This window comes from Crocodylus porosus, unplaced genomic scaffold (genome assembly GCF_001723895.1).
Source record: "Crocodylus porosus isolate Cpor-Errol unplaced genomic scaffold, CroPor_comp1, whole genome shotgun sequence".
In the NCBI taxonomy this organism is placed as follows: domain Eukaryota; kingdom Metazoa; phylum Chordata; order Crocodylia; family Crocodylidae; genus Crocodylus; species Crocodylus porosus.
In genome coordinates this window covers 402,858-428,421 of record NW_017728927.1, presented here as the reverse complement: position 1 = coordinate 428,421, position 25,564 = coordinate 402,858, and the positions used below count along the sequence as shown (strand labels likewise).

At 38.5% G+C, this 25,564-nt stretch overlaps 2 protein-coding genes across 2 annotated transcripts in view; one reads left to right on the top strand and one right to left on the bottom strand.

Moving 5' to 3' along the window:
* LOC109314840 (radial spoke head 10 homolog B2-like) overlaps positions 1-5,671 on the top strand; it is a 43,641-nt gene extending 37,970 nt beyond the window's left edge. The window contains exon 22 of the mRNA XM_019542174.1: positions 4,765-5,671. The gene's annotated coding sequence lies outside the window, so the exon portion shown is untranslated. The remainder of the gene's footprint in view (positions 1-4,764) is intronic.
* Positions 2,344-25,564, bottom strand: part of CCZ1 (CCZ1 homolog, vacuolar protein trafficking and biogenesis associated) — a 24,001-nt gene continuing 780 nt past the window's right edge. Inside the window, exons 2-15 of the mRNA XM_019542100.1 lie at positions 23,803-23,900; positions 23,611-23,704; positions 23,436-23,513; positions 22,444-22,491; positions 21,761-21,844; positions 18,077-18,252; positions 14,564-14,645; positions 13,003-13,064; positions 11,832-11,943; positions 11,134-11,167; positions 10,588-10,705; positions 5,707-5,865; positions 3,789-3,916; positions 2,344-2,702 (exon numbers count right to left, since the gene is read on the bottom strand). Of these exons, the coding sequence (XP_019397645.1) occupies positions 2,647-2,702; positions 3,789-3,916; positions 5,707-5,865; positions 10,588-10,705; positions 11,134-11,167; positions 11,832-11,943; positions 13,003-13,064; positions 14,564-14,645; positions 18,077-18,252; positions 21,761-21,844; positions 22,444-22,491; positions 23,436-23,513; positions 23,611-23,704; positions 23,803-23,900 (1,329 nt within the window). The 3' untranslated portion in view covers positions 2,344-2,646. The remainder of the gene's footprint in view (positions 2,703-3,788; positions 3,917-5,706; positions 5,866-10,587; positions 10,706-11,133; positions 11,168-11,831; positions 11,944-13,002; positions 13,065-14,563; positions 14,646-18,076; positions 18,253-21,760; positions 21,845-22,443; positions 22,492-23,435; positions 23,514-23,610; positions 23,705-23,802; positions 23,901-25,564) is intronic.

The following is a 25,564-nucleotide window of genomic DNA, read 5'->3' as shown; positions in this document are numbered from 1 at the left end:
GACCTTCGTGTTAGTATTTTTGAAAATGGAACTCAAGTAAGCTTCAAGAGCACTGAATGTTTTCAGGGCATTGCACTGCTGTGACAGATGAAACTAGGTCATGTCAGGGCTCACTCGATTTGTGTCCACCATGACCCACTTCGGGGAGGCTTCTTGCACAGACACTTGGAAGCAGCTGTGCAATCTTAACTCAATACTTTTACAAGCATTATCGGTTGAATTTTGGCTTGAAGTTGGAATCTGTTTCAACTACTTGTTCTAAGTTACTTCCAGGAAAGACCAGGCCCAGACACACTCTCCTGTCCAAGACTAATTTTATTTCAGGGTGTCCCTCATGTTCAGGTGGCCAAATATTTTTGGCTAGTTTGCTTCTGTGCTGTGAGCTCATGCTCCAGTTAGCTTTGTTGTGTTTGACAGAGTAGCCACGCCTGTGTGCACATTGCTCTTACTGCAGCTGTGCTTGCACTTTCCTTAGGGCTTTTTCTCAAGCAGTAAGACTCCTACACTGCTTGCGTCTTTAAGGGAAGGAAAATTACTTGCCTGTATTTCTGCTTCTTTGAAACTATCTTACAAAAGTTGTCACTCACCTATTTCCTTCCAGAGCTTGAAGTTCCTTTTGAAATTTCTCTCATCTTTTTTTTTAGTAGGGCGCTTAAGTTTAGGCTTGGCATACAAAGCTGTATTGATACACTACATGAGTATTTAAAAATATGTATGTATACCTCACTTGTTAATTAACTGCATGGTCCCTTAGGTTTGACTTGTATGTGCGCAGTAAGTAGCCTTACAATACCCACAGAAGCCAAGTTCAAACGCAGGAATGTTTACATCTAGCTTCATTAAGTGACAGACTTAGACATGACATTAGTTTAACTGCAAGTATCGTAGAGAAAAATCCTTAGATGGATCTTACAGGTCTTCTTTTTTGAGAGCTTTGCATTTTGTATAAGGCCCTTGCTGCTTGGAACGTTCCAGCTGCTTCTGTTCTTTGATGGCTGATGTTACATTGCTACTCATGTCATGCCTTAGTGGTCAACCAGCACCTTGAGAACTAAGAGAAACATCTTCTAAGACATGATTTTTTTTCCTTTTAAGAGCATGCTAGAGTATAGCATGATTTAGATAATATGCAAGGATACGTGGAATTTTACCACTTGTTACTTGAAGTGGGAACAGTGGAGTAGGAAGGAATTAAAAGGATTATAGTTTTTCCTTAAGGAAACTGACACTACACATAATCACAGTATAGGTGTTTGCATAGTAATACAAGGTCTTAACATTTTGCAAGTTTCCTGCAATAACAAGCCAGTTTGATCTGTTTGAGCTCAGGCTTATCATCACGAGAGAAGATGCCAAAAAACAAGAAGAAGCTGCAGCAGAAAAAGCAGCATTAGAGACAGAGAATGGAGCAGTAAAAGAACCTGAGGATTCAGTAATACAGCTGTCACCTCCTCCAAAGGAAGAAGCAATCGTTGCTCCCCAGCCCGTGATTACTAAGGTTGCTGCTGCTTCAAAGAAAAAGAAGAAGTAGATGATGCTAAGACTAAAGCTGTATGTACACACGAGGTGTATTAATGCGAAGATAAGTAGATTTTACAAAGCTAAAAGGGAAATCTAAACATTACAATATATAGTTATAGCACATGAGTGCCAATAAAATTATTTCCGTGATGTTTCTTTATTTTGGAGGGAAGTTTGTTTAATCACTAGCTAAAATGACTGCTCTTCCTCTTCACCCCAATACAGACAAGCCTGGGTCTACCTCCTGGCTTGGAAATACTTCTACACATTAGTGGTTACATGGAGCTTATTTGACTTTTGGAGAATACAAAGCTAGACAGCTAATTAGAAGAAGTTTTACTATTAGGTTATAAAGCCCACTAGGGTCAAATTTACCTGTTGGCTAAGTCTTGTTACCATGACACTAGTTTATGTAAAATGTGTATCTACACAAGCTCTGCATAAGGTTCTTGCTTCAATTCTTGTTGGCCGGGAAAGAAGCTGTTTCATTTTTGGACCTGATCCTGCATCAAGCCTTATTTGATCTGAGTGGGACCAACTCTCAAAAGAACTGAACATTAGGCTTAGTCTTTCTTCACCTTTAATTGTCTGTCAGCTCATACCAGAGAGGAACAAGTTAGTTTAGTTGTATAAAGTAGAAGAACTCAAGGTAGTTCTTATATGCTTAGTCTTCAGTGTACTAGTGTAGCAGTCTGAAACTTGACTATACCTGCTACTTCATAGTTGAATGCTGTAACAAAATCCCCCTCAATTTTACATGCTTGTTTATGGAAGAGCTGTACACAACTGATCAATAAATGAGCACAGTTTGGGAAACATAAGTGCCCTCAAAGTGGTAACAATCATCAGTTTTATTTTCCAGTAAAATATTCACATAACAATATCTGAGAAATGGAATGGTACAGATGAATTAGACCAGGTTTAGTTTGCACATAAATATTCTTAAAATCTAAAAATCTTATGATCAGAGTTTACAGATTTTAGTAGAAATTTGATTCTTACAAAGCAAGTATTGCTTTACTATTGTCGTTATTCCAGTCAATAATATGACTAATAACCTTTCATGTTAAACAAAAATGTTTTTTTCTGACATTTGGACATCTTCAGTAGATCAGCTCTTGTAGATCAATCCAAGAAGAAAATATTATTGAACTGTGTTGCACAAAGTTTCTTTACTTCTTCTGTAAAAAGAGAGAGAAATACTTCAGAATGCCACACAGAATTGCAAGTTCTACAAGAGCATATTTTATTATAAAGACAAACAATGTTAAGGAGGAAAAAAATTAAACTGTGTCCAAGAGGAAGAAGACGTTGCTATTTATTCTACTGAACCCTGAAAGACTCCTATTTAAAAAGGTAAAAACCAAAAAGAGGGGCTCAGGAGTAAGCTGACTGCGTTCTGCATGTTCACAAGTTTCTTTTTTTCATAAATGCTTTGTTTTGTTTTTTTAAATTAAAGCTGGTATTTCCGGTCTGCTGCTGCTGTCAGTCTTCTTGCTGAAAGTGAAGTGACCTCTGGAACACCTAAAGAACCATTTCCTATCTTGTTTTCACATATCAAAGTCAATTTGCCCTTTAATCCATTTCATTTTTTTTGTCATTAAGTTTTATCCATCTTAACACAGGTTCCTTAACAATGGAATACTGATTATTAATACTGTGCTTCCAACCCCTGTAATTTCACACAGATGAAATCCAATCCCTTACTAATTGCTTTGTAAATTAAGAGTAGTAGAATTCATTATTCAAATGAATTGGAATAATATCAGAATTGACATGTTTCTTAATATACATCTACAGTGGAGTGAAAAATACTTTTTGGCGAAGGAAAAATAATCATTATTAACACTTAAAATATTAAGTGCCTTTTGTGAGTAGGTTTTGTTATTGTAAAGATGACAAAATACCCACAAATTCAGAAAAGCAGGCATATTCATTTCTAAATACAATAATGCATCTCATTTATTTATCATTCCTAAATTAAGTTTGCAGAGCAGTGCCATTAATCAAGGAGTATGATAATGGTTACTAATTAATTATTAAAAATATCTTCTGAAAGTCTGCTGAATATTTATATAATCTTGATCTAGTTGCCTTGCAAAACAGGAACAGATACTAAGCCTTGTGCAAACTGATCCAGACAGTCAGGAGGAAAAACACCTCAGTCAATTTCTTATATAAAAGAAATATGTAAATCTACTAGTACAACATTCTGATCGCAGCAATATTATTTAAAAAGAGCAGTGAAAATTAAAAAAACTCCTTACCATTAACTTCAATTAGGTTTGCATTTTTTTGATTCAAAATAACATATAGTTCCCGCTGATCAGACTTTTTCCCAACAACCCAGTAATCACTCATTGCCTTCACAATAATTTCCTCATCTTCATCAACTCTGTAAGAGAAGATTCATATAGCAAACCTTTAGGGAAGTCTAGGCCTGTATTAATAAATGAAGGACAAGTCAGAAAAATAACTCATCAGGAACAACAGCAATGAAGTAAAAAACGTCTCAAGGAATTACCAGCACACAGAGCAGCTTCATTGTATAGCTATCCGAAAAGTTCTGAATAACTTAGACATTAACTGTTGTCACAGACTGTACTGCAGTATGCTAGAAACAGCCATCAGAAATGAGTATGTGTACTGAATGCCAACGTAAAACAGCAAGCCAGCGCCAGCAAAGACTGCAGCTTTCATGTAGGGGAACTTACTTGCTGGAAGCAAGCCAACCATTTATGTGGTCTATTAGACAACCATGCTCATGAGTCCTTTGGAGGAAGCTGCTTGCTGGCCCTAAAGCCACGTGGACAAGTAATAGTTCAGAGTACTGCATTTGTTTCACCTTGAATGAATAATGTGAAAGAAGAAAATCCTGCAACTAGTTAGCTTTCAGGGTTTGTTTTTTTTAAAATGATTAGATCAGGTTGTAAACAAGTTAAGAGCTGGATGCTTTTGCATAGGTCACCCCCATCTCAGTGTTAACTACAAATGCAGTACGTTCCTTCCATCTCACAGTTCACGTAAAGAAGTTCTTATATCTGGTTCTTGTCACTGTTGCATGAAACACCTTCAGACCAACAGTCATAACTACCGTCTATAAAACTGTCATATCTTGTCTTCTGTTCACCTGCCACTGCTCCTTCATTTTTGTAAGTGTCTTCTTCACATTTGCTTCCTAGTATAATTTGGCTTTTGTTTGTTCCCTCCTCCCTGTGACCTACTCTGCAATGACATTTACAGGAAAACAGCACAAACAGAAAATGGCTCCAAGCAACTTGCAGCATGTCAGCTCAAGAAAAGCAGAGAAACAACAGGCAAGCTTTGGTAAAAATGACAGATAAAATACTTTTTAGATTTCAAACAAGTATGCGGATTTCCTATTTTAAGTACCATTTTAAAGGCGTTAGTATATCAATTTGCCTGTCCTAAAAGATTTTCCTCCTCTGAAGATACTAGCACAATTTCATGCTTTTGTTTGGTCTGGCCTTGTAGGCAGAGCAAGAGCCCCATACCATATGCTAGCAGAAGCCCTGCTTATGGACTAGGGTCTCACAGGCACTATGAGAATATAGCCAACAGCAGCACAGTTTTCATATATTTATATAGGATGTCCACTAAAAAAAAAGTCACTGTTAACATCTGGAAGTAAATGGAACCAATTTTAAAGGAACCAAACCCTATTTTCTCCATGATAAGTTACCAGACTAAATCCAATCCAAAGTCTAACCCATCCAGTACCCAGAGTCTGTAACATGGCCAGCCCTAGTTGCTTCAAAGGAAGATTAAAGCACTCAAAAGCAGGTAAGGTATGCAGTTCTCTGTCCCTCATGTCATGTCATGTTAATTCTGTTAGAGTGCGACCTAACCTGAAGCACAGGCCTTAACATCCCTTATAAAAAACTACTACTAATTTTGACATTTCTAAATATTTTTGATATCCTTGCAAGTCTCCCAGTTCCTTTTGAAATCTGTCCCAATATCCCATAGACAAGGGAGACAGGTTAGAAATAGCATGCCAATTAGTTGCAAGAACAGGAAAGTTTGCTTTTATTATTATAATGACTAGTTACATGAACAGGAAAAAGAGCTGCCTGATGTCCTACATATAATTAAGGAATGAACATCAACAGATAAGAAAATAATATAGGAAACACTCGAAACATTAATTAAAAAAAAAATCACCTGGTAAAGTCACTGTTGATATCACCTAGAATCTTCATGAGGTCAGGGTGAACAGATGTGAGTGATATGCTAGGTGTTTTCCTCATATGGACTGTACTTTTCTCAGCCAAGTTCATATGATTGAAATAGATAAACTTAAATTGAGGTTCCTTCTCAGACCTAGATAAAAAAGGTAATGTCTCAGGTAACATCATCATTTTTTAAACGTGCATGTTAATTTAAAGATCACTAATCTAGGCATTATACAAACTGAGTAGATTTTCTCTGTACTAAATATTGTACTCCTTACTTTTCAAGGTCTGTGGTTAGGGCAGACACTGCTAACTAGAGAAACCTACTAAAACTCCTAGCACATCCATGACTATCAATTAAACCAACAGACAAGCAAGTTTATGATCTCATCTATTTTTCTGGCTTTATTTTTTGTCTCTATGTAATGGCATAACCTGCCCCAGAGGCCCTATTAGCATACCCCATCCATCTAGTGGAAACATCTCTATCTCCCCTGCACATGAGGATTCAGTAGCTTTGAGCATTTTCTCCCCAAACTGACCATGTACATTATGAATAGAATGGCCTGAAATCCTGCTGGTTGCTGAACTGGCTACCCTGGAAGCTTGTTCCCCGTTCTTCCAGTCTGGATAAGTCAGATTCTGGCCTGGGAAGAAGTTATCACTAATGTGGTTCGTGAAGGATCTCTAGTGATGCATTTGGTTTCCATTGACTGCTATATCAGGAAAAACCTTTATTGGGCAAACTGGCCAAGCCAATGACAGTGGATCCGAGATGAGATGGTCTCTCTATCTTATTTTATTAAGTTATACTTAGGTTAGTATTTGACACTGATTTTGGTAGCAGCCTCTACAATTCAGAGCAGTCTAGGCTTGCTCTTTATACTTCAGGTTACTTGTTATATTGTTTGGAATTCAGCGTCATACGATAGTGAGAAACTATCTATCACTTTAGCACACAAGCAAGTGGCTCCATAGGCTGGATATCTTGCTCTCTTTTATGTCACCCAATTGCATTAGTGCCAAAAGAAACTATCAGGTTATCAGGACACCACTGCATTAAAGTTTGAGAGGGCGTTAATAAGATGAGTTTCTACTCCTTTAATTCCCCAGTGACATTTAAAAAACCCCTCAAGTATTTAATGATTTAATAGACTGACACAATTTCCAGCTATTTTACTCGACTCTGCAATTCTGCCTGTTTTGAATATGCTACAACTATAATTCATCAGTCAAACCTGTGGCTGTTGGTTGGACTGGCATTCTTAGAACAGTGATGTTGTATGGCAGCTAAGTATCTCAAAGGACAAAGCAGCCTTTTGAAGAAAATGCTTCTCAAATATTTTGTGACAGACTCACTTATGTTTCATAAGAGTGCTTCAGTTCTTCCCAAGAATACTAGTGTCTTTTCTTTTATGAGCTTTTTACCAGAAGTTTGTCCATCATCATCACCCAGGAATGTTTCTACATAATGAGACTAAGCTGGCACAGAAATGAGTAAGTGTCTATTTACTTAGCCTACCACACCTGTATGCGAAATTAAAGACTTCTTTAGAAAGTGAGACTGTCAGATAAAAGCCACCCAGTTGCCTACGCTACAAACTTTGTCCTATAAACTTTCTCTGTCCTTACATAATCCTACTAAATAAACTTTTACAGAATCAGGATATTGCCTGCCATGGTTCCTTTGCTTTACCTGTAGCAGATTAGGGTGGTCTGTGTTGTGTCAGAGTTGACAGTAGTCTTATGTAGACTTTAGATTATGGATTGTATAGGATAGGGATGGCCCTGCCGCCTCAGGCAGGGCGTTGGACTAGATGCCCCCTGGAGATCCCTTCCAGCCCTATGATTCTATGCTGCCTGTAAGGTACAACACTTCCTTTGAGCAATGGTATTGCATAAAGCCCACTTCACTTCTAACAAGTACACCCATTAAAATCATCTCTAGGGCTAGCCTCATCATCCCAAACAGACTCCTTCACAGTATATTAACCTGGCAGCAGCATAAAATGAATGCCATATGCTGTATGGTTTAAACTCCAATATTTATAATCCTTCCATTTAGTGCATCTGTTATCCACAAACTGTACATTAAACTGAACCACATCCTTAAACCTCTATCTTGTAAATGGCCTGCAGCTTATCTCTGCAGTCCAACATACTTAGCACACCTGGGAAACTTACCTGCCCAGGCTGTCACAATCTATTAGAGTGGTGCTACAGCATAACATGCAAAGGAGCTCCAGGAAAAACGAATACAACCACTGCTTGATTTTACATGGTGAAGGGCTTCTGCACAATTTACCCTTGAGCTTAGGGTCAGACCAAAAGTAAAAAGACTCCAATGTCCCAAACAATTACAGCCATGAACTGTTAACTTTGGAAGTGCTCAACGGAGCAGGGGGATGGGGACTCCTACCCCACAGCCAGTAAAAACCAAACCAGGGTAGTTTATCCCTGAATGAAACAGGGATGGATTGCCTTGCTTTAGCTTTCATTTCCCATGGGATAAAGAGCAGGCAGAGAGATCCTGTAGAACAGCTGCCCTCTAGGATGTTGCCATCTCTTTCTCTCTCTCTCTGCACGTGGCTTGTTTGGCCTTGCAAGAGATTACATTGTGCTCATGGCAGAGTGCAAGATTTGCAGCAGTATTTTGATGCATACAATAATTTATATTTTTGAACTATGGTGCATATGGCAGGGGGAAGGAGAGACAGAAAGCAAGTGGCACCATCTATTAAAGTTGCTCACATGCATGTGCATGTGTTGGCAGTAACATGGACTCTTAGAAAGAGAACAGAAATCAAATAAGAGAAGTCAATGCACATAAAGTGCATGTAGAGGTTGACTCAGGTGCCAAGTAGCTTTAAATCCCTTTACCTTAATTCTCCTCAAAAGAGGATTAAGTTTCTGAAACCTAAGGCCATCGTGCCTGAATGGGAGCATCCACATTAAGGTTTAGTAGTGCTTGAGCCTTAGGCTCATTGATTTCATGTTACTGAGAGATCTTAAGACAAGCCCTCAGTGTTTACCTCTAGTAGTCAAAATATTCCTTTCCTCTTACAAACAGGTTCAATCAACCTGGATCTGCACTCTTTCGCTGCCCAGCACTTAGCAATATTCTCCTGCAGGTTTGTCAGTTGATCAAATTTGAATCAAATTTAGGCAGGAGTGCAGCAGCAAACTGGCCTCAGGCAAAGTTATGTCCCTGGAGAGCTGAAGAAAAAAAACTTTAAAAATCATTATGGACAGTACTTTCTCCTTGACTGTGTCCAAGAGACTTAAATTTGCTATTGCTGCATTGGCCAGGTTGTTGCCTGTGTAAACATGGAATTTGCTTAATATCTAATAATGTCCAGAATCTCTACAGGTCTCACCTTGTGTCAAACGTATAGCCTGTGGGACAGATCTCATATCTAAACCCACATACTGCATGCAATGTGTAGGGCCAGTCTGGTGCACAGGCTGGAACCAGCACCCTGGGTGCTGCTCAGAGCACAGGTGGTTTGTTCAGGGCTTGCCAACATGGGCATTACATGCAGCATATGCCACAGTTCAACCCCCTGTACCACACGCAGTGTGCACAACCAGTCCAGCCACACACTGCATATGCCAGCCCCACTGTAGGGTTTAGCACAGGTTGAACATTGCATGCAGCACCCACCAGCCTGGTCTTGTGGACTGGCTACAATGGACAAAGATGACTTGAGGTCCCAGTGCAGGCCAGCACTGGAGCCAGCGTGCAGGGATGCTCCAGCACAAGCACCACATGGCAGTCCATACCCCAGAGCATGGCCAGCACGTGCTGCAAGTGGCACACAAGACAGGACTAGCTTTACATCCTGCATGTGGCACAGGGTGGGGGGGACAACATGGGACATGGGCTGCATGTGCCACTGGGCTGGCCCTGCATGCTAGCTCCAGTGCGTAGTCTGGATCCAGGCTGCAGACCAGCCAAGCAACCCTTGTCTAGCCCGTGATCCAGTTAAGTTTGACACCCCTGCTGTACTACAAGAAGGAATTATTTCCTGGACAAGTAAACCATGAAGATAAGGAACTTTAACAGTAGCTAGTGATAAACTTAATACTGGCCTCTATGACATACCTCTGCTTCTCTCTTAGTCCTACACAGTAAAACAAAATTAAGATAAATTCAGCACCTTGTTACACCCTATAACCTTATCACTGCAAAGGAGATTACTAATTTACAGCCCATCCTTTGTTCCTCCAGAGGCTGCTTTTAAATATATAATTTTTTAACTTAGATGTTGCCAAATAGTCTCACTAGGAATTTGACCTCTATGAACTGCAAAGTTAAACCTAATACTTAAAAAAAACCCCAAAACTCTTACATCTTTAAGTTCTGGGTACCTTAGATGCACAGCATATGAGCTTCAGAACAATGCTAGGTATGATCAGAGTCAGGCTTCTCAGTTTAGCATAGATACAGCTTTAGAATTGCATACTAGTTGCTTCAAAACAAAGGCAACTTAGATCCATACAATTAAAAATATGCATAAATTGGTGAAAGGTGAGTCCCAGTTCCCTTGCTCCTACTCTAGGGAAGACATTATGGTACCAACGTTGGCCTTGATAAAAGGCGATATAAAACCTAAACCATGCTATAACCACCAGATCCATTTATTACTTTATGAACATGATTAGAGTTTCTGTACAGCACCTAAATATGACAATAGGGACTCTCTAAATGCTTAAGACAGAAATATAGCTAGAACATCTTATCAAAATGTACAGGATACTAACTCAGAAAATACTTACGTACGTGCTCAAATTCTTATCCTTAAAGGGGTCATAAACTTCAAGCTAAAAACAACTTGACAAGTTTGCAAAAAACAAAGAAAGTACAAACCCTGAACTTCTTTTATTGATGTTGTATTGTTCACAGATGTCTGATGCTAATACTGTGAGTTGAGGTCCAACAATGCTGTCCAGTTTACGGCAAAAGTCCAGTGTTAGCGGATTTGACGCTATAAACAATTTTAAGAGGGTGAGTTTTTCTTTTTAACAGCACATCACATACTTGGTAGCTTTGTGGCCAAATGACAGAATGTACTTTTTTGTAGCCAGCGTTAAACATTCATAAGAATTTTGGACCAAATGTTGCTGTCAGGACCTTATCAATGTGCCTGGAGTTTCTACAGTCTTACCTGGGGCAATGTTTAATGCCTTCCATACCACTGAAGCAACACACGGTTGAAATAACCATATTATTAAGAAGCTTATGAAAACATCCACAAGGCACAAGTTAGTATGACAATAATATGAATAAATGCTTTGTATAGCAAGATCAGACAGATCCAAGTCTGATGATGTTAGTCAGGGAAATGGTAAACAGTCAAAAAGAAAATACTTTAATTTCTACAGTTCTTAACAAATGATACAAATACATACTTACCATCAATCATAAAGCAAACGGCTGCACTCATGGCCTGAAACAAATCAAAGCAAAACATTTAAAAAGCAACTCAATTAAACCTTTACATTAATTGCTAAACTAGCTTTTACTGTAACTTAATTTTCAAACAACTAATCTCTGCTCCTAAGAGTCTATACAAGACACAGTTTTCTTTGTTAATTCAGGCTATCCAGTCTGCTATTCACAGGGGCTTTAAAGTGTGGCTAGCTATTTTGTGGAACTTAAAAAGCAACCTCGCTAGGGTTTGTCAACACATTTGCTTTTGAAATCTTCGTATCTTACACTGGTTTCAAAACCATTCTGTTAGAGCAAAAACTGTGTGTGCATCCACTTAAAAACCATTTACAAATAGCTAATCTCCATTTAATTTGGGTCAGTGCTAGGACAAAGAGCTTTTAAAAACACTATATGGCTTGCTCTTTTGTCTAGTTTATGTCAATAAAGCTATATAGAAGTTATGCAGAAACTTTAATCAAGTTTCCAATATCTGAATTATGAAAGCCCTCCTAGCAAACCCTCACAATTTTTCAGGAAGACTTTTAAACTTCCAGAGAGCTCTCTTTCCTTTTGCTCTTAAGTCCTGCCATAAGCACCTTTCTACATAAATACAAAATGTACATAGCAGGGTTTCCCACTTGCTACGTATTCACAATGTGCAGGAAGAAATAGTTTGGTACCTTATAAACTATTAAATGAAGTTCTTCATAAGTGTCATCTGTATTTACAAATATTTTGGGGAACCTGCATTTTGCTTCTGGATCATTCAGATTAAAAGGTCCAGTAAGAAACCTAAAAACCAGAATTAAACAGATCATATGTAATTATGTATATATTTTACCCTTATTTAATACACACACAACTTAAATAAACGCACATATTTGAGGACAATTAGCTTCTATCTACCGAAGTACACCTGTGAAGATGATGGTTTGTAAATGAACTGGGACATGTATAGCTTCAACAACTAGTTGTGCAAGACTGTTGCAGTGCTCTAGCTGACTGCTGCAGCTCTGAATCCTAAGGCCATCATGCATGGTACAACTGCAGTTTTCCAACTGAGCGGAAAAGGGCACCCTTTGAAGTAAAAGCCACAGATAGCTATGCAGCTCATCCTTAACTGGCACCAGGTTGCCAAAGGAAGGAAGTAGTGGAATCAAGTGATCTAGGTTCTACTGAATTTATAAATAGGTCCTCCAAAAACTCTGGAAAAGTTGCATGAAAATAGTCCTAGACAATGGCAGTAAAAGAAAATACCAGCCAAAAGAGCAGGTAACTCAAGAAACCTGTCCAACAGCATCTGAGGCATAGTGCTTTAGATACCTTATCTATCCATTTACAGGAGAGTAGTGCACTAGGAGCTTCCCAGACCGTGGGAAGCATTTGCCAAAGCTGAACACATAAAACACACTGAACCAGGCTTTATGATTAAAGCAAGTCAGAGGCCAAGAAGGAACACTCATTCAAAATAAAGCTGGCAGGCAGAGTTGCCTCCTCAGAGTTAATGAATAAACCAGGAAGTCACTACATAGACCATTGTTTTGTTCTTGTATGACAAATCCTATGACACAAGGGAAAAGGAACTGGAACAATACTAACACATTGCTCTACAGTGTGTTAACAGCAGCACGAGGGAGATAAGTATGCAGCAACTATAAAAAAAGTTTCTGCTATCACAGGCCAAAGTCTCTTCCTGGAAAACTCCACTGGAATAGCCTAGAGGTAGGAGTTGGCTCCAAGAATAAACGTCATACTTCTTTCAAAACCAACATTCCATTTTCATTCTGTACGAAAACAGCCTAAACTTTGATTTTCCTCCAGAAATAGAAGAGCATGGCAGAGATTTACTACCTTCCGTAGTGTTGTAGATTTCCTGGCATTTCTGCACGTATTGGAGAATCTCTTCCTGCTAGCTGAAAAACAAGCAGGAAGGTCACAGTTTATTACAAGACACTTATTCCCATTACTTGTTGCTTGGAAGTCATAAAAAAAAATGCTCAAACAGTGGGCCATAACTCTCCCACTAGAATTTGCAGTTAATGCAACTAGGAGAAGTGAGGAGAAATAGCATAAAGCCTGGGTATTCTGTTTTCACATTTCTTACTCTGAACACTGAGTTAAAACTTCACTTGGATACATAAATCTCTCTACTCTTATGGCTCCTATTAACAGTCCCTGAGCAAATCAAAAGAGTGAATGAATTCATGCTCAAATTGCATGATACCATTTATTCATAGATTTCATAGATATTAGGGCTGGAAGGGACCTTGGAAGATTATCCAGTCCAGCCCCCCACCCAAAGGGCAGGAAGTCAGCTGGGGTCACAGGATCCCAGCAAGATAGGCATCCAATTTCATCTCTGTGACCCAAGGAAGTATCCTCATGGTATCATTGTAACATGGAGATGCAGAGAGATGGAGTTGCTCAGGGTCCCAAAGAGTCTGTGGCAGAGCCAGAAATTAAATCTATACTTCCCAAGTCCTAGACAAGTGTCACAAACACAAGACCATACTTATTTCCTCAATCAAACCTAATTTCTATGTATTAGGAGTAGCATAGGCTGTGCAACATTACTTGGATGGCTGAACTGCATTTCATCCAATTGATACTCTACACTAGTTAGCCACACTTCGGAAAGAACTGATGGGAAATACTCAAGTGACATTAAAACTGTGTTTGTAAAACAGATACAACTCAGTATTCACTGAGTTCTTACTGCTGTACTTTTCACTGAGTATTGTAGATAACTTCCCTTTGTTTTGCTGTTTATAGTCAATTCTAATATTTTTAGTATTTACATCGAGTTGACCCACATCTTGTGGTCAGCTACTGTGACCCACTTCAGTTTGAATCCTTGTATGTCTTTATAGCACATGGGCTATCTACACATATAGAAATGCAGGAATACTGCTCCTTTTCCACTTGTGAACACCAAGAGTGACATCCAGTGGCCAGTTACATATCTACCAATGTGTCTTTCAGAAGCTCCATGGGGGTGGGGGGGAGTGCACTGAATTATCCCAGCCCCTACTTATTATACAGTCCTGCCAGTATCAGTGTAGCCAGGAGATATTTAACATTCATTTGGCAGGTCACCAAACCAAATACACCTCCATTTGTGGTCTTTGATAGAAGGACTGCTTGCTCCAGAATGCAACATAACATTACGGTAGCTCACTTGTATGGTAGTCATTTGGTCTGATTCAGGCCTCAGCATGGGAGTAAGATTCACAAGCTTCCAGCTCAGAAGCCAGTGTTACCAACAGCTCTTTACTGCGATGCTGGGGTAAAGAACATTTGCTCTCCTTCTCATTTCCTGAGAGCTCCAGTCAAGTGAATTTATTTATATTAGATAAAAGTATAAAAAGCAAATCCCAAGTTATTTAAAAAGTGAGACTAGACATATCCCTACCTCAGGCTCCATGTGCCTTGGAAAGAGAGACGTCGTAAGATATTTGTACAGAATCCTCATGTCATCTTGTTCTAGTCCACTCCTGGAACAGAAAAAAGTTAACATAGAAACGGTTTTTCCTGCTTTGCTTCTCTGATCGTTTTGCACCACAGCTAACACCCTTCTAGCCACAGCTGAGCAGGGCATGCTGACGTCTTTGGCAGCAACAGAACTGATAACTCATGTGGCGGGTGCCAGTGCCAGGTGTCTGCAGTCATCTGCTCAGGACGTAACTGCACACCACGTTCCCAATAAGTGGGAACCTGCTATTATGCAAATTAGTTAGCACACAGGGACCAAGAAGGACCTCTCCCCCCCCCACGTGAGACTGCCTGAGGAAGAGCAGCACCTGCCATTCAAAGGATTAGCAGTTCACTGAGGTTGGAGGTAGGCTCTGGAGGTTGGGGAAGGCTAGCTAAGAACCTAAGGAGGGGCATATGGACACTGTGCCACATGGGTGGGCTGGGGGGAGCCAGGCCTAGGAAAGTGGTGGCCACAGGGGCAGCCATTTAGAAGGCTTGAGAAGGACAGCTGAGGTCATGAGTGGGACTTGCAGGTATGGTAGACTAGGAAGAAGGTGGATTTTAAGGCCATGCAGCAGAGGCTCCACACACAGGGGCTGTGCGACCATGAGTAGAGCTTTGAGCCTGGGTAGGGGGCAGAGGGGCTACAGATGAAAATGTGGGGGGTGGAGGGAGGGGCCTGAAAGCTGCTCAAGCATAAGGTGCCAGCTGAGGGAGCAGTGGACATTTGAAGTGAGAGGTAAAGGGTGAGAACTGGGGTATGAATTGTTTGGAGGAGATCACTGTACCCCAATAAGCACTGTGTTCAGTTCTTCTGGACACAATGGGAAAGCACTGACTTTACGTCCTCAGATCAACGAGATTACAGCCGAGGTACATGAGCCAATACAAGCCAAGAGGCCTTACCAATGGCACCCCAGGGCCTACAGGGGGATGCCCCCAAGACAGACCCAAACCCAAAGGATGGTCATGGCAGCCAGACCCTTTCTTGTGCACAGCAACCACCTTCCCCACCACCCCCGTGCCCAATCCAGCAACCCCACCTACCCTCATCTCACCATTTGATTTCCAATCTTAAAATGACTGTATCTAATCTTGTACTCTAAATTAAGGCATGAATGTATATCACGTATACACCACAGACAAGAATGCGACTTGCACTGGGGGGGGCAGCAGTCTGGCAGCACTGCATAAAAAACAGTCTTGGCTGCACTCCTCCACCACTTTCTTTACTACAGTTAAATACTAGGGTAGGTTTCTTTTTGACAGAAAGCTCATTCTGTAAAACAGTTATAATATATTCAGATTAACAAGCAAGCACATCATGAGCTTAAAAAAAAGTCTTGTCTCAGTTTATTATCCTCCATTTAATTTCATAAGCAAACTTACATTGAGTATGTACTGGAATCTAGACAAATGAAATGGGAATCTATTTTCTGAGACATGGATTACTTTAAGTATTATTTTGCATATTATTTCTCATCTAAACATTCTGCAAGTCTCCCCTCACTTCCCAATAGCCTGTGAATATGCAAGCCTTACACAGCTGCTCCTCCATTGAAACAGGATGCCAAAAGCAGCTGTGCCATGTCAATAAACACCCTAAAAATCACACACAGCTGAAGAGTTATCAGTTTTAAATTACATTAATGCGGCAAGCTCCAGACAGTACTTGGTTTCTGTTAAAAATGCAATCTGTTCATATTTTCTGCAAATGAAGTCAGACTGGATTAAAAGTAGTTCAGACTGCTGCAAAGTACACCTCTCTCTCCTTTTCTAAATGAACGGCTTGTAAATTCAAGTACAAATTCATCATTATTCTTTAGGTGTAAAAAGGCACTTTAAAACAATTGCAAATTGTTACCAGATGGAATAACTACCAAGAATCCGAGTGACATAAGGTACAATAAAAATGAGAACAAAATACAGCAATTCTGGCAGTACACTATTTAGAACAGGGCTATTTATCCATTTTATGGACCACTTCAGATATATGAAAGTTGAGTTTCAGAGATTCAGTAAGTAACTTAAGTCCTACATACTTCTGTTCTCCCTGTTACAAAGAAACCATAAGAAACCTGACAGGGAACTTTGTTTTTTATGACACCCTCCATATTAAGATGAGACCAATTTCTGATTTATAACTCCACTTGAAGTCAGTCAAATTGTACAAAGCAAGTCACTTCAGAGTATGGCCCTATATTGTTCAACATGTGCACATATGTAAGAATTACAACAATTATGACATTAATAGGATTTACACATCAAGTCTGAAATCTCTCCCTGATTATTTGGAAGCAATGTAATTTGGTAACATCTTTCCCTCAACAACATGTGCAAGGTTTCCACATTAGCAAACTGTTCAAAGTTTGTCTGAATTGAAGTCAACATCCTCATTGCTCCCTTGAATATCAGAAGTCTACAGAACAGAAATTCTCCAGTATTAAGCACCATTACCTCTTGTTGATTTTGGGCACTAGAAAAAAATCAAAGATCAAGCCCCAGATTTAGTGCATGAATACAGATAGAAAGCAAGGCATTGTTCATATATTTGGCGTGGGTGCCAATTGTAACTCATCATTCAAAAAAACCTCTGAAAGACAGCTTGTGCCTTTAAATACTGTACTTAAACAAACTGGCAAAATACTTCAGCTGAATTGCAAATATTTAAAAAAATATATGAAAGTGTGATCTCCAGTTTTCTTACAGCAACAGCTTCACTTTGTGAGGGATATTTAAAAAACCCCACAAATGTACGCTGTGAGGTTCTTGACCAGTAGATTAAATAACCAGCTAAACACCCGCATTCAACTTAACTCTCAAAGTTCTGATTTCTCTGGGGAAGAAAAAGTGCCCACAAAATTGCATACTGAGCTGCAACTGTGGCAAAGCAACTTGATAATGTAAATGACATTTCCACTTTGGACAGTGCTTGGCAAGCAAAATCATATTTATGTAGAAATGAGCAAGAACTCAAATACTATTTTCCAAATCACAAAGTAAAAGCTTTCTTCATGCATGGCTCTCTCTTCCAATCTCCCCATGCACATTTCTAGAACAGGAATCATCAAGAAAGAATAGCTGGTTACAGGACCAATCCAAAAACTGCTCTATAACATCCTACAGGAAAGCATGTATTACATACGCACATCTATGCGCATCATAATTAGAAGGAACTTGCCTGCCACAAAAAAAGTTAGCATTTTCAGGCATTTCTTACAATCTATAATGCCTGCAACCTTGTAGGAAAGAAAACTGTTGACCATCAATCTTTTCACTCATCCCACTAAAAAGTTCTCTTTTCATTTAAGTTTTATTTCTTTCTATCACACCTAAGCTCTGTGTTTTCCTGCAATATGAAGAGAATACCTTCTCAGAACTGTCACTATAGCAATTCAAAAATAGTTATTAAAAAAATTTCCCTCCTGTAATCCACAATTGAAGTACCTACCAGATCAACTGATCATTGTAGAGAAAGGCAGTATATTTGACTATGTTCAGGCTTTCCTCCATCTTATTAATAAATGACTGGATTTTCAAGTAAGTCATTTTATCCAGTGGAAAAAAGCTGATCCCACAAAACACATCCAGCAGGTCACAGGACTGTAAATGCAGTGTTTGCAAATACTGAGGAAACAAACATAAAGGGAAGGAAAAAGTTGGGGTTTTTTTTAAGTTTTTTCAATATTTTAAAGCCTCTAAAATCTACATTCAAAGTTACACCTTAGCTTTGTCAGTAACCGTTTTTGGGTCCTGCTCTTCACTACCTGCTCACAGCTTCATAAAGATTAGGGTATGGAAGTACTGCACTAAATGTTGGTTTAATAACTTTAAGTAATAATCTATACCCTGCTAATTATTTGTCATGATGGTTCATAAAAGAAGACATGAAGAAAATAGAGCCCAGCCAAATCCTCCTGATGATAAGTACTATAAATAACTGTGGAATTATTAGCAAGAAGCTAATTTAAAAAAGACAAACAAAATACACCTTTCACAATTTCTATAGAAAGTAACTGAGGAAACTGCAATATCTGTGTAGGGTATTTTCAAGATACAAGAGCTTTGGCCGCTGACAAAATGTAGGGACCGCCCCCAGCAAAAACCCAGTGCTTTACTTTCAGCTTGGTGCACCCCCACACCAAGCACAGCGCAGCGTATGTCCACAAGAGGAGCTGCATCAGCCATTAGATAAAAAAACATCAAAGACACCTGCTGAAACACACGATCTATACAAACGCTGGGCAAACTGTACTGTCACTTCATGTTATTAGAAGGCAAAAAGTGATGAACTTCTACTCCTTTCAGCGTAGTATACTCTGTTGGCACACTTAGAACTGTTATTTATTATAAATTCAGTTAAGTTCTTAATATGCAATATAGGAAAGTTGGATTCTACCAGTTATATGCATTCATTCTTCTACAAGTTCATAAAGTTAGCCAAGCCAATCCATTAGATGGAAGAGCAGAATGCTTTAAAATTTTTCAAATACCAACGTCTACATCACATGCAGCTCCAAAGGGAATGGGAATAAGCAGGGAATCATGTATTTTTTCTTTGCAGGTCTGTCTGTCTGATATTTGTGAGATACATATAGATATAAGAAAAGTATATGAAGTGCAGGTACTTGTTCCAACCTTGCAGCTATGCAGTTGAGCCCATGCACCAGCACCAAGACCCAATTCATCTACTGTGTCTTGATGCAGTTGTAGGATACCTGGAACAATTTACGTGATTCACATCTGTTGTGGTTGAAAAGCATTATGTGCTTGCTACGCACCTGAAATTCCCCACTGGAAAGACAAACTTGCCTCATTTTCCTTTCCACCTAACCCTTTTGAGGTTTTCTTTACAATCTTCCGTGCACTAAGGTTGTAAAGTCAAAAATCAATTCTTTACCATGCTTTTTTGTCCAGCTATAGTCTAAACTAGATGTACAGAGGAATACAGCAGCAAAACATGAATAGTTCTGCAGACTACATTTTTCCTTTTAGGAAAATCCCAAAGGCCCTGAAACCCCAATATGCTTTCAGCTGCAACATCTTGTACTGCATGAACTTGAGATCATTCTGAGCCTCCTGTTTCTTGCTATAAAAGTAACTTATTTACTAGAGCTATTTCTATAATTCTGGAAGAATTCTGGAAAAGCACTATGCTGCTGGAACATCTACTCTTTCTTTCTAGCTGTAGGTTAATTGTTTTACTTATTAATCATGCAGAAATGAGGGCTTATTCAAGCTTAGACATGAATTATTTTACTTTCATAAGTAACCAATTCACCTTTGAAAATGTCTATTATTCATATTTTTTTAAAGACAAAATAAATTGTAAAGAAGTGTTGGGAGAATGGCAATACAAAGATAGCACTGAACTAGAGCAGCCAGTGATATATACCCAGCTGCTTTCCCAGCAAGCCACAGACCTATGCCATACTACTAAGTAAATGGATCTGATGACAATTGTGTTTCTGTGATAAGTTATGACCGAACTCATTTAAGAACATTTAATGTATTTTATTCATTTGCTCTGTTTTATTAATTAAGTTATATATTTTATTTATTTGTGATAAAATATCAGTTGTGCAGTTAGACCATATTTATAGCTTTATATTATTATAGCATATTTGCTGGGGCACAGCAAAACTTGTTAAATATCGGAGGAAAAAATTGAGGTCATTTTTTAAATAAAGAGATTTACCAATAAAAAAAATAAGAATCAACAGTATTTTGGAAGCTATTTTACTGCCCTTTTCTTACTGAAGAAGCTATTCAGAAATAAACCCAGTAACTTATACACGGTATACATCACATCTACTGTACTATTCAGAAAAACTACTTTAAAAGAATATTTGACTGGCAAAGTTAAGCACATTCAGTCAGGCAACAGGCAGTAACAGAATCAAAATTGTCCATAGTCCTGTCTTCTATCCAGGCATAACCACAGCCCTGCCCAGCATCACATCAGTACTCTGGGGCAGAGGCCAACTGAATCTTGTTTGGTCCTGATCTGATCTCTTAAAACACTAGAGAACTACCCCACCTCTATTTTTTTAAAAGGAACCTGAAAAGTATAACTCAGCCACTGGAATCACTGTCCACCCTGCCTCAGGCAGCAAGGTACATATATTCCTCTACCACTACAATTGAAGAACTAACTGGTAACAGCAGATTCTCTCTCTCTACCAAGGATAGTACACATGCTTTGCATCACTGAAAAAAGCTAAATTGATGAGATTGCCCATATTACAGACCTGAACTGTATTTCCAACTCTGCAAGATGTGACCTCTTAGCAATCTTATTTGGAAAAAACACCTTATTCTCTTGTCTAAAGCAGCTAAAATGATCATGTAGAAACCTCATAAAATTTCAGTCTAAATTAAAAAGCAAGTAGAGAAAATTCCAGCCTGAAAATTAAATTTTGGAAGTTATCACATCTGGTTCCAGTTGCTGGTAAAGTGTCAGCAACCTCTCTCTAGGGTATCAATTCCAGCACTACCTATAATGTGAATACCAACTTTTTGTACCCAAGTCATTTATATAACCCAGATTTAAAATCACAAGAATTATCTATCATTCTTTACACTTCTATGGGACATTTTCTGTGTCTATACATGCACAGAGATTACAACACAAGGTAATCAATTCAGAATGTTTCCTGCTGATTTCGAGAGTACTAGCACAGCTGTGTAATTATGTGTAATACCATATAGTTATGCATATTACCTTGAACCGACTATTGGGGAAATATTAGCAAGTATGATTTAGCCTTTTAAGAACAACTGTCAGGTTTTAAGTTTTGATGTAGATATTAGGATTAATCCACCTTTAAAAGATAACCATATTTAACCAACTCATTGCAGCCTACCAAGCTGCCATACACTATTTATTCAAAATTCTTCCAAAGAGACTCTTCCACAAAATACGCATTGTGACAATAACGTGTAAAAAATCTCTCTCTACATCTATAGATATCTATCTATCTGTCCAGCTAGCGCTTCACTCCGCTGGTCTTCCCATCGCATTCCATGTGCTGTGCATTGCATTTAACTACAAGAAGGATAGAGAGTGGACTTGTGCATTTTATTTCCTGTCCAGTATCACACTGTGCTTGTATAACAAAACAGCAGAACTTACCCGGTGAAAGAATTTCTCTAATCTCTCTTTTAGAACTTTTATACCTCCATCATCCATGGCTTTGTGAAATGTGCCATTAAAAAGCTAACAGTTCAAAAAAAGATGCATTAGTGAGGTAACTTCGTAATTGTAATACAATTATTTCTCATAAATTAATAAACTTGTAACTGAATTTCTGCACACAACTCCAATTTCCCAATTCCATACTTCCAAACTGTCCTCCTCTCTCAAAAATCTCTTCTTTAGATCCAAGTTTACCCTTTCCACTCTTGAACTGGTTTTAATTTACATAATTCATAGAAATCAAAAACTGAGTATTACAAAAAGGCCATGTATCGGTGAAGAAACGAAGACCTTTTTTTGTTTACTGTATCCTGTGCCCTTACCTTGTGACAAGCAAATTATGGGTCCTTACCCAACAGAGCCTAAGCAGATTTTGTGAAACTATGAAGGAATAGTTTTAGTATCTTTACAGTGAACTGAACAACACTGATGACAATAGAAGGCATCATTTTGCCTACTCATCATCACTACCACTGTTTCAGGGGAAAAAAAAGGATTTTATAGATAAGTCTGGCATCTAAAGGTAAGTTACTTGCTTATGTTCAGATGGCAGGGGACAAAAGATTTTCTATTTCCATCCCTGAAGGGATAATCTTAGTATAACAAGATATTACCCTTACCTTGTACATGCTGTAGCACTGCTGTAGAACTGAACTATAAACCTTGTCCTGCAAGATGGACAATGAAGCATTAAATACAAAAAAGGCACCATTCTAAAAAATTTGTCTAGCCTACATGGCTGAGCATATAAACCAAGATTTAGTAATACCATTTTTTATATCTAAAAAGTACATTTCACAACACCTTAACAATTTCTAGCTGTTAATGGCTACAGATGAAAAAGCATTTACAGTGCACCTGTAAGGTATTTTATCAGTTCATAAGTGATTTTTACTCCTGCATGTAAAGCAGATGGTATTAATTTATGTGTACATTTAATATACTGAAGGAACAATGTGACTGAAATAAAAATAACTGTCTGCTTATCAATAAATATAGTTGATTCCAAATCAACTTCCCCTGACCCTTATGCAGAGGTAACAGGAAGATAAGGACTTAGGGCAATGGAAAACTCAACCTCCAGTTATCACTGGAATAACGTTAGGGGTTTTTATTTTCTGGCAATAAGAAAAAGATAGGTTTGTTTTGAAGGAACAATTTCTCAATATAAAACAACATCTCACATGTAGACACTGAAAAGTGCAAGCAGGCTAAGCAGTGGTTTAACACTGCTCCATCTGCATAATTACTTTGCCTGCTTACTGGTAGAATGAGTTGATGATGCAATGCTCAACCTGACAATTATTAACTATTTGGTGTTTCTATCAATTCATTCTTGAGGTTTCTATTCTTTTAGTGTAGTTTTAAAGTCCTCTTTGGCTATTCTCTCCTAAAGTTTTGCCTAGCTTACCTTTAAAAGTCTGTTACAAAAATTTCTGTCCTACACCCTCTATTTTCAGTGGGCAGCTATATTCTTATAATCAATTCCAAAGCAGCTCAGGAACTAAAATACTATCCACATAAAAGATACTCTTTTATTCTTAAAAAAAATGAAGTTACAAATAAAATTTAACTTGAAAAATAAAGACAAATTAGAATAGTTGACTGTTACCAGTAGCTCCTCTTCTTGATACTCAATGACTGGTTTTCCATCTTTATGGTGTCTCTCTATAATGGGATTCCTTACAACCTAGGAAGTGGAACAAACTGGTCTTAGACAATGCAGAACATATTTAGTGCATTTTAACTTCATATTTTAGAAAGGCATAGATCATGTATACAAATACCATGACCATCCAGAAGTTTTCTTCCGGCTCATTGAAAAATTGTCTATTCTTCTGAGTATGCAGGGATTTTGCAGGTTTGGATGGACTAAAGGTCCTAGGAAAAATGATGTGGATACATTTAGGACAATTTCTAAAAAGCATACAATTTGTGTAATTTTTGTAATAAGCTATGCAAACATGACTGCTTAATACCTTGTGAACTGTACTATGGCTTCGCATAACCCCACATTTCTAATTTTTTCATTCTTTTCTACTTCGTTTGGGTGATAAAATAGAATCTTCTTTTCTTCCTAAAATTTGAAATAAGAATAAAGATAACTAAATTTTAAATAGCAATACTAAAACAGGAAAAAAAAAACTCCTTAGTTTTCTGAAGAGTGTTTTAAAATAATTTTGTAATAAAAATAGGCTTAGGTACTAATAAAAAAATCCTACACTGCACATTGATAGGGCCTGTCATCCAAAAGTTGGAACATATAAGAATCACTATTTCAACTGCATAACAGCTCATCTGAACACCACACTCTTAAGGCAGGATGGGAAACCAGTTTACCTCTCTCTGCATATAACTTCCACGCAAGATATTTATTCTACACACTCATGCAAACATTAGTCTGTACTTTAAAAAAAAAAAGCTTATTTTCTTGAACACCCAGCAAACAGGTTAGGTGTACAACATTATAGAAAGGTTAAGTACACTTTATGATGTTAGTCATACATTTTATCAAAAAAATTAAAGTTATAAGTCTTTAAAACAAATTCTAGAAGCATTTCTGTAGAGATGGACATTTAAAGCTAAAATGTTTTACCAAGTTAAACACTTCATTTCCTTTCATATAGTAACCAGATAGGTAAGTCACTGCTTTGACAAAAAAATAAATAATTATTAACAATATAGTTGCCTTCTCCTATAGCACTCGACAAACCTCTGCACAAAGTACATTAGAGTATTACTTCATTTGTCACTGAAATAGATGCAAATCAGGAGGTTTGCAGCACCAGTTTAACAGCCTACTGTAATGCTATCAGATACTCTTAGTCAACAGAGGCCATATGTACCTACACACAGTAAATTAGTATCTTAAATCAGACAGCTGGAACTGTAGGAAGAGAGGTAGGCAGAATGTAATGCATCAGTTGGCTATTTTCAAACTAGTATGTCATCTATAACCATCTCAAATAGCGTGACAGATCAGGCCAGCATCGTTGCTGCCATTAACTTACTAGTTTCATCTACTTCAGTGGTTCCCAACATTTTCTGAGTCAGGGCACCCCTCCATAACTTTTCTAAAGTGGCAGCACCCCCACTTGAGAACCACTGTTGTGTTCAACTTATCTCAGTGCTTCTCCATGAGATGCTGGTGCCTCCAAGAAAAACTGCCCCATGTGTCTGGTGTACAACCACACCAGGAAGGGCTGTGGCACGTGCATACATTCCTCCTGCATTAGGGTCCTCCAATAACCCTAAAACAGACAAGACAGCAAGCTCATGCTGCAGCTCTTCACACTACAACCCTATATGCCATTTCCTGGAAATAGATGTGCATGGCAAGTATAACTGTCCCATGTGCCTGTTTCCAGGGGGAGCATGGCAGGAAGAAGGAGAAGGCAAATCAGGAAGGGCTACAGCACAAACCAGCTGTCCTGCCTGCTTTAGGGTCATCAGACAAGCCTAATGTGGGAGGAGTGCGTGGGGCAATTCTACATGGCACTGTAAGATCCTCTGTGGGGTGCTGCAACACCCCAATAGAGTACCACTGATCTACTTACTCACAACCAAGATAAAATAAAAGCATCTTTATGTCAATTTGATTCATTCAGAAGTGCACTGCAACAAACAGATGCCTTTCTTAGAAAAAAAGAGAAAGGACTACCTCTCAGGGACACTGGGTAATGGGACTTGTCCCCATGTACAGAAGGCCAGAAGAGCTCTGCAGCAGCATTTATCTCCCAG